This window comes from Pipra filicauda, unplaced genomic scaffold, assembly GCF_003945595.2.
Source record: "Pipra filicauda isolate LSUMZ 115617 unplaced genomic scaffold, ASM394559v2 scaffold220_size1292976_pilon, whole genome shotgun sequence".
NCBI lineage: Eukaryota > Metazoa > Chordata > Aves > Passeriformes > Pipridae > Pipra > Pipra filicauda.
This window is the reverse complement of record NW_024104333.1, coordinates 1,178,413-1,192,460: the sequence shown is the minus strand read 5'-3', so window position 1 is coordinate 1,192,460 and position 14,048 is coordinate 1,178,413. Positions and strand designations below refer to the sequence as shown.

Genomic DNA, 14,048 nt, shown 5'->3' with positions numbered 1-14,048 from the left:
CTGAAAAACCATGCAGTGGGAAGTGCCCCCATGGGTACCTCCACTGGGGTGCCTGCAGCTCTTTTAGCCTGCCTGTGTCTGTGTTTTTGTCTGTATCTGTGCTGGCATACTGCAGGTGGACCAACACTTCTATACTGCCAGACCCATACATTTGTGAAAGCTCTTGCATTTGTGAAAGCTACAGACTGACAAGTGTGCACACCCTCTCACAGAGCCACATGAACACACACATGTATCTGCACATGTACAAATCCATACATGCACGTGCTTTCCTTGCGTATCCAGACGTAGGTCCACATATGCGCACACCTCTGTTGCGTTCGAGTTAAAGGCAAAGTGCAGGATTGGGAGTGAAGACACACAGTCATTTGGGATTTCATCTGGAGGGACAGTCAGATGCTGAGGCCACAGCCTGGCCTATTTTCAGATAGAGGTGGAAAATGAAATTTTTCAGATCTATCACTTGGCTACTGCAATGTGCTCTGTGGGTGACAGGGCAATGTGAGAACATGCCTGTCATGAAGTATGCTGTGTTTATTCAGAATTGTCATGGAAGGCATGCTGGAGGATGCCCAAAGTTGCTGAAAAGGGCTGATTAGATGTTGTGGATAATTCCAGTGGGTTGGCCCCATTCCTCACCTCTAAGAATACTTTTCACCTTCCTGAATCCTTTGAATTTCTTTTCTTCATACCATGGAAATAGTGGTTTAAGACTGAGAGAATATGAGAGGGTGGATTTAGGAAGGGAGAGAGCACACAGAGAGGAAAAGGAGCTTATGGTCAAAGTAGTAGAATGCCAGGAGTCATTTCTGTGACTGTCTCATGTCAGCATCATGGTGGAGCCACTCCCATCCATGAACAGGAGGCTCCTGACTGGATTTGCAATGTTGCATGGGAAGATCAGATCTCATGGTTGAGGGAGAGGACTTAAGAAATCCTGCACCCCCAGCAGTGCAGCTTCAGCATTGGCCAAGCCCATGCACCCATATGCAGGTTCAGCTTGATCAGCACTGTCTGTTTGTCCCAGGGAGAGGGGCTTTTTTGATGATCGCCCCTCCAGCACACGGTGGCAGTGCATGGCAGCCCTGCTGGGAGTGAAGTCGAGCATCCCTGCTGCAGCAAGCTGCAAAGGCGCTGCCCACGAGTAGAGGGGCTGCTGCCTTTCCTGGCAGAGTCCCAACCTCACCGGCAACCTCCTCCTGAGGGCACTGCTCCCCGTGGCTGCAGCCCCAGTTCCTGCCACCCAGCTCTGCTCCTGCATTCCTGCGAGGGCTGCAAACAGCTGCTTCCCAGTCCGCAGTTTGACCTTCCTTCCCTGGGCCAGATTTGGGTTTGAGGCTCGTGCCTACCACCCAAGCCCTCCACGTGCCATGGCCAGGAGCCAGCTCCTCCCAGGAGAAGAAGGGAATTCCTCATGGCTGCCTCCTCTCCCATCTCAATGCATCCGCATGGGGGGCGAGGATGTGGGCTGTGGGGGACAGACGTCCGTTGTGCCCCTCGGGTTTGCAGCTGGCCTGGCCTCCTGCCAGGCTTGCCTCCTGCCTCCCCAGTTGTGTCTTTTGCTACAGCTACTTCCCTCTTCTGGCAAATTTTTGCCCTTTTTTTGCCACTTTTATAACTCTCAGTCTCAAGAGAGAGGAATAACTGTGGGGTGCAGAGAATAAATAAGTGAACACCACCTAGTGAGATCAGGGGAGAGCAACTCTGTCTCTGAAATTGTTTACCAAACAGTGCTGAGTGTGGGGAGACAAATGGCATACGGTTAGCAACAACCATGGGCTAATTATAGTGGGTTAGAATAAACCACCGGGTCACTGGGCTGGCCGCCCCAGCTAAACCTGCAAACATATAGGCTGAAAAGCCCAACTGTATGTATATATTTAGTATAATGTGGAATGCGGTAAGTAACTTCTCTCTCAAACTTAGATATCTTGGTGAAAGAGTGTTACAGAGAACAAGCATCGTTGTGACGCTGGTAATCCTGGTGTTTTGCATTTAGCAATGAATATGGCATTGCACTCCTCATTCCTAAAGAGAGAGCTATAAGGCACACTCTCAAGAATTGGGTTTTTTAATATTTTGGGGAAGGAAAGGGACACACCATATTTTTCTAATTTTGTAGGGTAGCTTTATTAATGAGCTTATAACCATGCCTGTATTTTGGTGTCATTAAGACTCGCAATTTTGGGTGGTTGCATAAAGCCTGAGCTACTGGAATCATAAGATTGCATGAAAATCTGTACTTTCAGCCTTTCAGAAGAGACTGTTTCTCCTGACACGTGAGCAAGCAGAAAGAACAACTTGGAGGAAGCTACTCTGTGTGGTAAAGAACTGAATTCAGGCAGGGAACTGCTTCCCCAGGGACTTTTGGGCTAGTGCATATAGTGATATTTGCATGCGTGGATAAAGCCAGTAACAAATTAAATCTTGGTACCCCACTGCTAACAATTAGACCAGCTGCTTAGGTTCCCTACCTCAGTGGTCTCAACCCAAAAGCTTAGAGAAGTAGTGGATGTATATAAAGGTTAATCTCTATTGGCTGCTACTACTGTTAATAAAGAAGACCCTTAGGGTGCCTTCTTGCACATACTGAGAGAGATTTAGGCTCTAAATCTCACCATAAGGATGCCTCTTTTACTCTGCTGACTATGAAAGAAACTCATAGGAGAGCCTCAATACAGGCCTGAGGCTAATTTCTGCAAAGGAAAACGCAGACCAAAATATCTGCATCTTAGAGTAGCTGATCTCACTTATGTTTTTCAGCAACCTACAGGTCACATTTTTGTACACGCAGAGAGCACATGATAAAACATGCATGGAGGAGCCTGACGTCAAGCCCTGCCCTGACTCCCCTCCCACTGGCAGGAGTTTCTCCTGGCAGGGAAAGGGAGCCAAGCCCTTCAAGAGTGATGCTCCTTAGCCAACACCCTTGATGGCATAAAAGTGCCAGTAAAGGAGATGTGGCTTTCTTTTCAATCTCATCTTCCGATGAGATTGATGAGGGCAGGCAGCTCACTCTGAACAGGAGCCTGACCGGAGGGAATCATAGAATGGTTTGGATTGGAAGGGACCTTAAAGATCATGTAGTTCTGACCCCTCTGCCATGGGCAGGGATGCCACTCACTAGATCAGGTTGTTCAGGACCCCATCCAGCCTGGCCTTGAACACTTTCAGGGATGGGGCATCCACAACTTTTCTGGGCAATCTGTGCCAGTGCTTCACCACCCTCTGAGTAAAGAATTTTTTCCTGACATCTAATATAAACCTGTCTTCTTTCAGTTTAATACTATTGCCCCTTGTCCTATCATTATCTGTCTGTATAAAAAATCCCTCTCTCTTCTTTTTATAAGCACCCTTGAGGTACTGGAAGGCCACAATGATGTCTCCCCTAAGCCTTCCCTTCTCCAGTTTGACCAGTTTCAGCTCTCTCAGCCTGTCTTCATAGGTGAAGTGCTCACAGGGAAGGCTCACAGGAGGAGAGAAATCTCATTGTGTCTTGGCAAAGGATTGTCTGGGATTCGTAAGGAAATCTCTGACAGAAGAAAGGACTTTTGAGAAGATAGAAATTTTCTGCTTGTGTTTTAAAAAGCTGACAATGTCCAGGGAAGGTCTGCTAGACAGTGTCTCTGTATTGCTCTTGGTTATGAATTTGAGGGCTTCCTGGCCTCTAAAAGACTGCATATGTCAGTGTCAATATATCCATTAGGATGTGGTCCCAGCTACCAAATGGCCTTGGCACTGTGATGGTCCTTTGCTACTGCTGGTTCAGTCGAGTTTCATCTAACAGACTGGGAACAAGCTGTTCTGTCTGGACCTAGTGACTGCATTTCTTATGGTTAAAAACCTCTTCTCCAAAATTCTGTGTGTCAGTCATGAGCCACAACATGCTCAAAAGAAGCGGTCTTTACCACTTGTTTGCAAGGGGCCAAAGAAATCCATTCACATGAATTGATTCCATCCTATTATTGAAGGGTGTTTTGGGATATCTCATTCCTCCCAAATCCATCCTAATGGAGCTAATGCCTCCTCTGCATTAGCTGCCTCTGATGTGGGAGGCTGTAAGGGGCTGGCTGTGGAGCACTGCCATCTACATATGGTTGGCTGTCACTACCCAGTTTCCAACACACTTGCTGCAAGCCTATGTCTCATTTATCTCAGCATCTCCACCATCCACCTTGTCAAAGGGCTGGAGCACCCAAGGGAAAGAGGGAGGACAGTCAACTGAAAGCTGCATCACAAGAGTCTTGGCAGCATGAGGAAAGGGCAATAGCAGAGGGGTGTTGGCTGGTGCAATACTGGGATGGAAATAAATAGTATGCACGCCTTGGGCAAGTTTATAGTGCTCCTGGGTGACAGCCTCTGCCTTGGCAAGGGTGTGGTTGATGTCTAACACCAACTCATTGCTTTGACAGGACTGTAGGCACTGTCCAATATTATTCCTCTGAAACTCTCTTAAGGTTTCAGTAACTAAGTGGAAACTTCCCTGAGACCCTTCCATGCACCTGGGGTTTGACTCAGTCAAACCGGTACTCAGCTGCACCTGAGTTTTAGTTTCAGGTGGGGGATGGATGCGGTTGTGCTTTGGGCAATTCAGACCTTTTACATGGACCGTTTCTTCTCTACTTGTAGCTGCTCCATGGCTGGACATAAACTCTTCGAGTTAGTCCCCCTGCCTCTTAATAGCCTTTAGAGAAGGCTCAGTCGGTCTGTGCTGCCCTCTCATGGGCACACATAGGAAAGGTTACGTTTCACTCTGTTTCAAGATGCTTTTTAACCTGCTATTCAAGAGCCGTTTTTTCACACGTGACTTCTGAAAAGCCACTAAGGCTTAGAACAACTTCTAAGAGGTGTATGAAATGTAGCTACAAAACGTGATTCTGTTAGAGTTATGCTGGACCCTGCTTAGCTCTTACATTTTTAAAGTGCTTTTCTCTTCATTTGGAAACATTTAGACGCCTAACAATGCAAAATGTAGGGAGCTGTTGCTCCCAACAATAGGCTGAGTTTCTACTATATGCACTCCTATCTGCCATACCAAACACGTATCGGCATCATGGCACCATACTACAGTCAAGGAGTCTCTCAAGATATCTCTCTTATCTTACCAAGGATTCAAACCACAGGGCCAAAAGCTGGGTTATATGGTGGGCAATACTTGCTTTCAATACTGTGGGGTTTCAGCAAACTGGCAATGTTGCCCTCCCCTGAATCTCCTTGCAGGGAGGCAGGATATTATGCTAGACCCAAGGGGATACTTAAACAATAGCGGGATAGGGCCAGCATCGTTCTGCTCCTCAAAGGGGTTGTGATGTTTGTTCATGGTGTTTATGTAACTTTGAGCCACTGTTAAAAATCTTGGGTCTCTGACCATTTGTCTGAATGTAATATAGCCTTCTCCCTAACGTCGACTCATCTGTCCAAACACCAAAAGCTCCTCAGGGTGGAAACTGTTTTTCTTCAAGGGCTGGTATGACATGCATTTTTCTCATTAACAAACTATTGTGCTCTTACACATGCCTGTATACACCTCTGTTTCCTGTTTTATGCTAGAAGGAAAGCTGGGGGACAGGAAGGAGGAAGGACAGAGGTCATCTCTTTTTCCTACAAACTCCCTAACCCTAATATAGATCCTTCCTCCTAGTTAATAATAAGGATTTTTAAGGTTGGACCAGGTGATTCCAAATAAGGCATTTGCCTCAAAGGCTTGCAAGTTTATAGTGAACTTTTTATGGCCAATGTAAATGGAGAGCTGCACTCCCTTAGCTACAGTGCCTTCCTTTTTCAATAGCCATGCACCTTTGTAAGTCCAGCTCTATGTAGTTCCAAGTTCCTCCATCTCTTGCCGCTTTAATGAGTGACAACAAAAAAGATGCTTATTTTTGGTCTCAAAGTAACAATGTAAAAAAGCAAATGAGTCCATCTCATAATTCATTTCTTCCATGGTATTATTTCACTGCAGTTTATGAAAGTACACCAGCGGTTTCTCCTATTTTCTGCACTGGAAGATAGAAAGTTTACCCCAGACTCCTGGATGAATAAGCCAATGAGATGTCCTTCCTAGTGCCTGAAAGCAGCAAGGTCTCACAAAGGAGGGTGAGCTCTTCCCACTTGTGAGAGGAGTTGCATGGGGAATTGAGATGATAGCCTTAAGGGGGAAAGGAAGAGCCATTCTCCTAATTCATACCAACTGTTTCTAAAACAGACCAACTACTGCAGTGTCTGCAGTTAGTTTCCAGTGTTGAATTATGTATATAGAAATCTCTTGCATCTGCTTTGCCTAAATTCATCTGTTCTGCAGTGACACTCCAACCCGCCACCTTTCCCCAGGAGAAGATGAGTGTTCATCCAATCCATGTCACCCCAACAACTCAAAGTTCTCCTTTTCATTTCTGTATGTTGAGCTGTGGCCATGAACTTTTGGTGGTGCTGCTACTACATCAGTTCTGTCCATGAGGACAGTCCCAAAAAAAGGAATGCAGCCACGGATATTAATGTCTGACCTTCAGGTAATGTCATTTTCTTCTTCATTCACCTTCATTTTCTTCTCCATTTCCTCTGGCTGAAAGAATGGTCAAGAGCAGATTTCCCTTGAATACAACTCAAAGGCATGTCAGATAGGGTTTGACCAATTTGCCCTGGTGTATTCCTTTCCAAGCTCTTCCACATTCTCCAGTCTTCAGCTGGAGCTTTCTCTTGAGCTCTTTGTCGGACTTTACCCAGAGGTTAATTTCTTCCATTTCAGACATGAAAGCCCTCAATAGTTGTTGCTGCCTAAAAGTTTTACATGATTGTGAAACTTTGAAATCAGTGGCATTAAACTAGCTTGAAGTTAGTGTTATGTAGCAATGATTCATATCCAATGAGTCACAATGAAATGCCTCATGCTATAAGCAGCTGGCCATTGAAAAATGTGCTCTCCACCTAACTAAGAAGCAGAGCAGAGTCTGTGAACTTTTCAAAAGGATCTTTAATCAGCTGTTGCAACATTGGGGGTTTTTTGCATTGGTTAGAAGCAATACATAGGCAACTTTAGTATTGCTTGGTGCATCTGAGTAATTTTAACTTCCACACAGAGATAGCAGAAAAAGAAACTGATGTTTTCATCCAAGAGACCTATTCCACAGTGATTACACTTTCCTCCTGATTGCTCCTCTGCATCCTGCTTCTGGAGTACAAGGTTCACAACAGAAACATTCTATGGGCCATAAGGTCATGCCATTTGGCAGATGAATTGGATGTCACGCTTCTGTGCCTGTCCATGGATCGGCAAAAAAAAAAATCTGTTCCTTCAAAATAATTTACTTTCTTGGTGTCCAGCTCATATTGAGGAGTAATCATCCTTGGGAACTACAAATTACCTCCAACTTCAACGCTTTTCACTCTATGACCTATCCTTATCCATTAGAACCACACAGGTGTGGGTAAAAAAACCCACAAACCACCCTTTTCAAAAGAATGTACTTCAGTGCATAGACATCTCCCTTGTGGAGAGGAAAAAGAGCAAACAACAGATGTTAGTCACGTTGCTTAGCACACTCTGGAGAGCATTCAAATATACTGTGACTAGTGTGCTATAAGGACTTATATGGAATAGTTTCAGTTACACACAATGAACTGCTAATTCCTTCAGAGCACTCAAGGCAAGAAATTTAATGACAGTTTAGTGTCATGTTGATAAATGTCCACTTATGAAGAAGAAATAAGGATCCAATGGTTTGAGAAATAAATTATGGAAAAGGGGCAGTCACTCTGGAATTAAGACTACAGTAAAAGTTTCCATTTGAAATCTAACTTGCCTCCTTGCCACAGGAAAGCCTTCTTATACACAAACAGCAGTGCTTTACTATAAAGTAGAATTTTTCTAGGACTAAAGTATTTTTCAGAAGAACTGTGAAGCAAATAAAAAAGCACAGCCGGGTGACACTAGCTTAAACACAATAATCTGCCAACATGCTGGAGAATGCTTTTTTGTTTTCATAAAATTAAGTTCCTGAGCTTCTTTTTGCTTGAAAAACTGCAATTCAAAATACAATTCAATCATCTGAGAGGCTCAAGGTGAAGGAAGTGACATTTCTCCTCAGCTCATGGTATGTTCCCCAAGATTTCTGGTCAAAGCCCTTGCTCAGAGCTGATCAACTCCCTCTAAGTCAGTGAAAGCTGAAGGATTGTCCTCAGCCTACTGTCTTCCTCAGTCTCTTGCCATTTACACATGACAAATCTAGGCCCAAAGAGCTGTCCTGAGTACAGCCTCATTCATCTCTATACAACTGCTGCTCCCCAAAGGAGAGTGACCTCTCCTCTGAGGAGAGAAATGAACAGAAAACACTGTTTCTGTTTCACTTTTCTGAGAAGCAGAAAAGACAGATGCTCTATCTTATGTGCAATGGGAAGACTTCTTGCTACCACACAGAAACTTTGCTGGCATGAGATAAGGTAGCCAGGCTACCAAAGGAAAATTTTGGCCCTGAGTTTGCTGAGGAAAACTGGGTAGGGCCTCTCTTTCAAAATTTCTGTCACTTGTAAGAAGACTGCTTTCCAGTTCATTTCAACCTACATGAAAGAGGGATTAAGGATCTTTCCTTGCATAACTCCCTTAATCATGACATGAAGTTGAAGGCATACACTTATAGTCTGAGAACATATTACAAGTCAAAAGCTTTTAATTAGTAAAACAGAACAACAAAATGCAATACACAAATGACAAAAGCAGGAAACACACAGTTAAGGTTGTACCCAATCCTGTACCCTAATCCTGTTCTACAACATAATTTAAAGACATGCCAACTTCTCCATCTTCTGGGACAACATGATGACAAATGACCATAGAGATGAGAAGGCTTCAGCCACTGTCTTCATCTTCCACATGTTTTCTGTTTCACAGAGATACGTTAGGACAGGGCATATATACACAGGGCTGCTTACAAACTCTTGATCAAAAATATATCAGGCTGAAAAACAATCTCAGTGTCTGATTCTTCCAGTTGCCAAGGATAAGTAGGGATTTCAAAAGCATCTCACCACTTCAGTGGGACCTAGATGCCTAAGTCTATACCTCATGGCTGGGCTTCGCGAACGAAGATTTAGGAAGGCTCTACCCACGTTTGTTACAAGCACGCTGGTGGCTAATGAGATAGACATATGAGATAGACATATCCGATTGCAAAAGCACAGCAGAGAGACTCCTTAGGTGGTCTATTCTGCAAGATACGATTCTTTCTGCGTTGTCTTTTCTCCTCGAGAGTGATCCTGCGTGCGTTCTCAAAGGAAACAGCAGAGTTATAGACAGTGTGTCTCCAGGCCTTCCGATTGGAGGCCAGAGTAGACCAGTTATGGTGATCAATATGGCCGAGGCTGAGATGTTGTTTCAGGGAGTCCTTGTATCTTTTCTTCGGGGCTCCTCTCTTGCGGCAGCTGGTGGCAAGTTCACCATAAAGCAAGATCTTAGGGAGGCGGTGGTCCTTCATCCTTGAGACATGCCCTGCCTAGTGCAGCTGTGTTCTCAGCAACATGGCCTCAATGCTTGTTCTTACAAAACCAACAAAGATTGAATCTGAATCTTGAGCCACCCCTAGGCTCAAAATAACCTTAAAAACCTCCCTGCTCTAAGAATGATGGGTGCTTACCTACCTTTAACCTGGAAACACATGAGTTACTGATTTTTTTTTTTTTTGAGAACCTTCGATAAAAAAGAAACTGTTCTCAGACATGGAATTCATATGTCAAATACTTGCTTCTGTTATTCCCAGACTTTTTGGGCCCAAGCTGTGCTGCAGAGAATCACACAACCCAATCATCAGACTTTTAGCTAAAAATAGATAGATGAAGTTTCTATGGCGTTCTCTTCATAGTCATAGAGACAGTCATTTGGGAATACATTGCCATCCATCAGGAAATTAGAGCACTTGCCTAAAAAAGAGAAAAGCCTAGTGGCAAAAAAAACACTATCTGGCATCTACTGCACATACACAATACATGAAGCCAAAACAATAGTATGCTCTGTTGCACATTTTCAATAATCTTCAGGCAAGATACAAAAAAAAGAAAGACAAAGTTTCTTATCAGGGTGGAAACAGACACTTGGATAGTATGAAAATGAGAATTGTGTTTTAAGAATCAAAAGCAGCTCAAATGACGTGTTTGTGAAATGTACCTTGACTCTGATGAATTTCCTGAGCTACCAGTGCTTGGGTTTGGTTTGTTTAGTTTTATTCACCTCCCACATTCCTGAGGGACAATGTTTTCTGAAGCTATTAAGGGTGTGTGCAACTGTTGCTTTACTGTTTTTGTTATCAAGATATACACTGTACTTGCAACGATACAAGTAAGGCAACCCCAAGAAGCAGAGTGATTGGTACCCAACAAGGATGATTAAGGGTGTGACAGCTGCACCCAGTGTGTGGAAGAGGCAGAAGACAGCTTCTTGCATCAGAGGAGCTCTGGGGCCAGCGGGAAAGCCCAGACCCAGCCCATCAAAGTATTAGATGGGCACTGGTGCTGCTGCATAGCTGCACAGCTGTGTGCCACCAATGCAGCAGGAAAAAAAGAAAGGGTTGTGGGTTTTCCAGGGCTGCTCTTAAATTCTACTTGCTTTTGTGCTTGTGTTGTCTGAGCTGTGGGATTTCTCTGCATGGAAAAGCAGAGTCTAGGAGTGGCCTAAATATGGGACTTATGCATTTGTATGCACAGACCACATAGGAGTTCAGCAGACCTGCCTCTTCAATGTGTCCATGCACACTTAGATCTGAGTTTGTGATTCCATACCAATACTTGGTTGCAGGATTTAAATTCAAGGGGAAGCAGAAGCATACAGAACAGGGAAAACATGAAAGACAGATACACGCAGACCTTTTCCAAGTTATTGCCAATGACTACAAAAGCATGATGCAATATCACAATAGCAAGGTCAGTAGGGCCCAAAAGGAGTGTGCAGGCCTCTTCTAGAAACACCTACACATCTTTGTTCTCCTCTGATATTCTCTCCATTTCTGCCTGCCTGGCTTCTATCATAGACTGCACCTGGACAAAGGAAAAGGAAAAGGGTCATTTGGGAGCTTATTTCCTCACACACTGGTGCCCAGAACTGCCTTGCCATTCCTCTGCAGGTTTTGTGTTCAGTACACCATGAACCCAGCAGCGAACCACAAAGATGGTGCTTTTCCTGACTGACTAGAGGGCAATGAAGGAAAAGACTCACTCTCTTTGTCTACTTTCTTTTCTCTAACCTCCTCCTTTTCCCAAGATGCAACCCATACTTCTACTCACTCCTAAACTATTGTCTAATTTGACTGACTTTGAATTAGCTGTGTTTTAATACCCTGCAAGATCAGCAGAGATAGCTCTCCTGAATAGAGGTGTGTGGGCAAAAAAGTGTTCCCTCCCAGTCTAGGATAGAGGTAGCTGGGGAAGGGTCACAGAGGGGCCCTATATCTGTCCTTAAGCTTCCCTCATTTCTCAGGTAACTCCAGGGCACATTTACCCCATCCTTCCCCCAAACTGAACTCTTCACCCACACTCTCGTACCTTCTCTCCCTCTCCTTTTGGAGCACACGCAGCCCCTTGCATCCCAAGCACTCTGCTCCTGCCCTGTGCTTTTCCTCCTCCCAAGAAGACACACAGTGAGAGAAACAGTCCTGGCTTGACCCTGACTTTGGTGTGCTCAGTAAAGCTGGCTTTCTGTTGTGGCCCTAACAGGCAGTCCCCACTGAGCCTCAGCAAGACCATACCTCCATCAGTATGAACTGCAAGGGGTCATCAGGTTTAGAGTACACCAATTTTTCTGTGATCTCCTGAGACAGAGACAGACAGAAGGAAAGAATTATTGATCCTTGGGTAGGTGGGTGGCTGCACTTTCTGCTCTAACACTATCTGCATTTTAAAAAGCAAGCATCTCTTTCAAACCTCAAAGATGATCAAGGGTCCTTTTCTACTGCTTTTCCTAAGTTTACACTTAGGAAAGCACAAGGACAAGGAGGGATCTGGGGAAGGGATAATTTGGCTCAAGCTAACTTTAGGCCAAGTTTCTCATCTAAGCTTCTGGAAGGAGAAGGAAATATATATTTCACCTGAAATATCTGCATAATGTTATGTTTCTCCACGTAATCGATGGACATTTGATAGGCATTTTCAAATATCGTTGGTTCTGGTGTTTCATACGCAGTCTCTGCTGCCGATGACACAGCCTCAGATGTGTTACCATCCTGTGTGGAGTCAGACATGTACATCTTGACTTCAAAACTTGACAGTTCACCCACAGATGATCTGATCTCAGGTGAGCTTTCCCTGGATGTGGACTATTCAATGAGCGGTAATTGATCCTCAGAACCTGGTAGTTTCTCAATAATCAGCTCGTCTGCAGACACTGGCAATTCCACTACAGACAGCTGGTGTTTTAAACCCAGGTAAGTCATCCAGTGATGGTGGGGATTCAACTACAGCTGTCTGGTCCTCAGATGATTCGGCAGGTGACAGTATGCTAGATTCTTCCAGTTTGGATTCTGAATGATTGTTGTGCTCTTGCTAAAACATTTAACAAATAAAGAACAAAGAATATTTTAAACATGCATCTCCACAGATCAGATACATCACATTACTGTAACCTTCTGCAAATATACTGCAACCCCTCTTAAAACATGCACTAATAGGCTTTAATTTCTGTGACTGGCCCCACCTGCACCTTCTGCATGATCCCAGGAACTCCATTTAAGCTCAGGTTCAGAACTGGTCTGTGCCTGATCCTCACTTACTAACTAGTTGTCCTAGGGGGACTCTGTAAGTATGTATTGTAGGTAGTTCTGTTTCCATGGAAGTCTCTTGGATGGATCCCAGACCCGATTCATGACCTTTCCTTGCCTGGGGCCGTCGGTGATCCCTCTTACCAGCAACCTGCCTGTGCTGGGGTTGCCCTCAGCTCCTGGCTCCTCTCCCTGCCTGACACAGTCCCAGTCTTGCTCCCTGGCAGCAAGCCACCGAAATTTGTGTAGGCTTCACCCATTCCCTCCTTGAGCAGCTGGCTGTGGGCTGTGCTGTATCCACGCCCTGCTCTCCCATTCCCAGATCTGTGACTGAGCGCAGGCAGAGTCCTGCCCGGTTTCTCCCTCCCGTTCCAAACCCGCCCGGGACAGGAGGCAGCAGCCACGGCTGCTCCAAGGTTTTGGGGGTCCCGGTGACAGCAGCGTTGCCTGAAGCCATCCCTGTAATTGGGAAGGGGGCGTTGAGCCTGGGGACAAAAGATACCGGGCGCTCGGCGAGGAAGCTGCTCGGGGGCAGCGCGGGTCGGTGTAGCCCGGGAATCACAGAATCACAGAATCAGCCGGGTTGGAAAGGACCTCTGAGATCATCAAGTCCAACCCTTGATCCACTACCGCCGTGGTTACGAGACCATGGCACTAAGTGCCACATCCAGCCTCATCTTAAAAACCTCCAGGGACGGAGAATCCACCACTTCCCTGGGCAGCCCACTCCAATGCCTGATTACCCTCTCTGCAAAGAATTTCTTCCTAATATCCAACCCAATACTCCCCTGGCAGAGCTTAAGACCATGCCCTTTTGCCTTACTGACAGCTGCCTGGGAGAAGGCGATTCCCGGGGCCGGGGCTCTCCCTCACCAGCCCCCGGGTCCGCAGGACAAGGCAGGGAGCGCTTCGCCCCCGCCCGCCCTTTTGCTGCTCGTCACTGGCCGGGGGAGGGGGGGGGCGGTGCGAGACGCCGGGGCGGTTGCCGGGGAAACCGCCGTCACGTGTGTGGGTGGGCGGTGCCGCTGGGTCACGTGGGCGGCGGGTGCCGCGCGGCCATGTTGGGTCAGGGCGGAAGCGCCGGGGGGAGAGGGGAGGGCGGGTGGCGGGTGAGGAAATTCCAGAATCCCAGAATCAGTCAGGTTGGAAGAGACCTCTGAGAGCATCGAGTCCAACCTGTGACGGAACACCACCATGTCAACTACACCATGGCACTAAGTGCCCGTCTGGTCTTTCCTTAAGCAGCACCAGGGATGGTGACCCCATCACCTCCCTGGATAAGCCCATTGCAATGTCTAATCACCCTTTATGTGAAGA

General features: G+C 45.9%; 1 protein-coding gene across 2 annotated transcripts; it reads right to left on the bottom strand.

Moving 5' to 3' along the window:
* Positions 1–9,711: 9,711 nt before the first annotated feature.
* Positions 9,712–13,664, bottom strand: TEX55 (testis expressed 55). 2 transcript variants are annotated; one of them, XM_027748243.2, is made up of 5 exons: positions 13,555–13,664; positions 12,063–12,516; positions 11,724–11,786; positions 10,952–11,016; positions 9,712–9,906 (listed from the first exon to the last, which is right to left on the bottom strand). In XM_027748243.2, exons 2-5 carry the CDS (start codon positions 12,219–12,221, stop codon positions 9,894–9,896), a joined length of 300 nt encoding a protein of 99 aa, XP_027604044.1. In that variant the 5' UTR covers positions 12,222–12,516; positions 13,555–13,664; the 3' UTR covers positions 9,712–9,893. The 2 variants fall into 2 exon arrangements, with proteins under 2 accessions (XP_027604044.1, XP_027604045.1); XM_027748244.2 differs by having other exon boundaries at positions 13,559–13,664.
* Between the last annotated feature and the right edge of the window lie 384 nt (positions 13,665–14,048).

Bases quoted from the DNA above. Each gene is read 5' to 3' on its own strand.
- TEX55 (XM_027748243.2), bottom strand. From the start codon at position 12,221: ATGTACATGTCTGACTCCACACAGGATGGTAACACATCTGAGGCTGTG. The intron at 11,787-12,062 runs GTGAAATATATA...TCTCTGTCTCAG, and splicing joins ACATTATGCAGATATTTCAG to GAGATCACAGAAAAATTGGT. The intron at 11,017-11,723 runs GTATGGTCTTGC...TCCTTTGTCCAG, and splicing joins TGCAGTTCATACTGATGGAG to GTGCAGTCTATGATAGAAGC.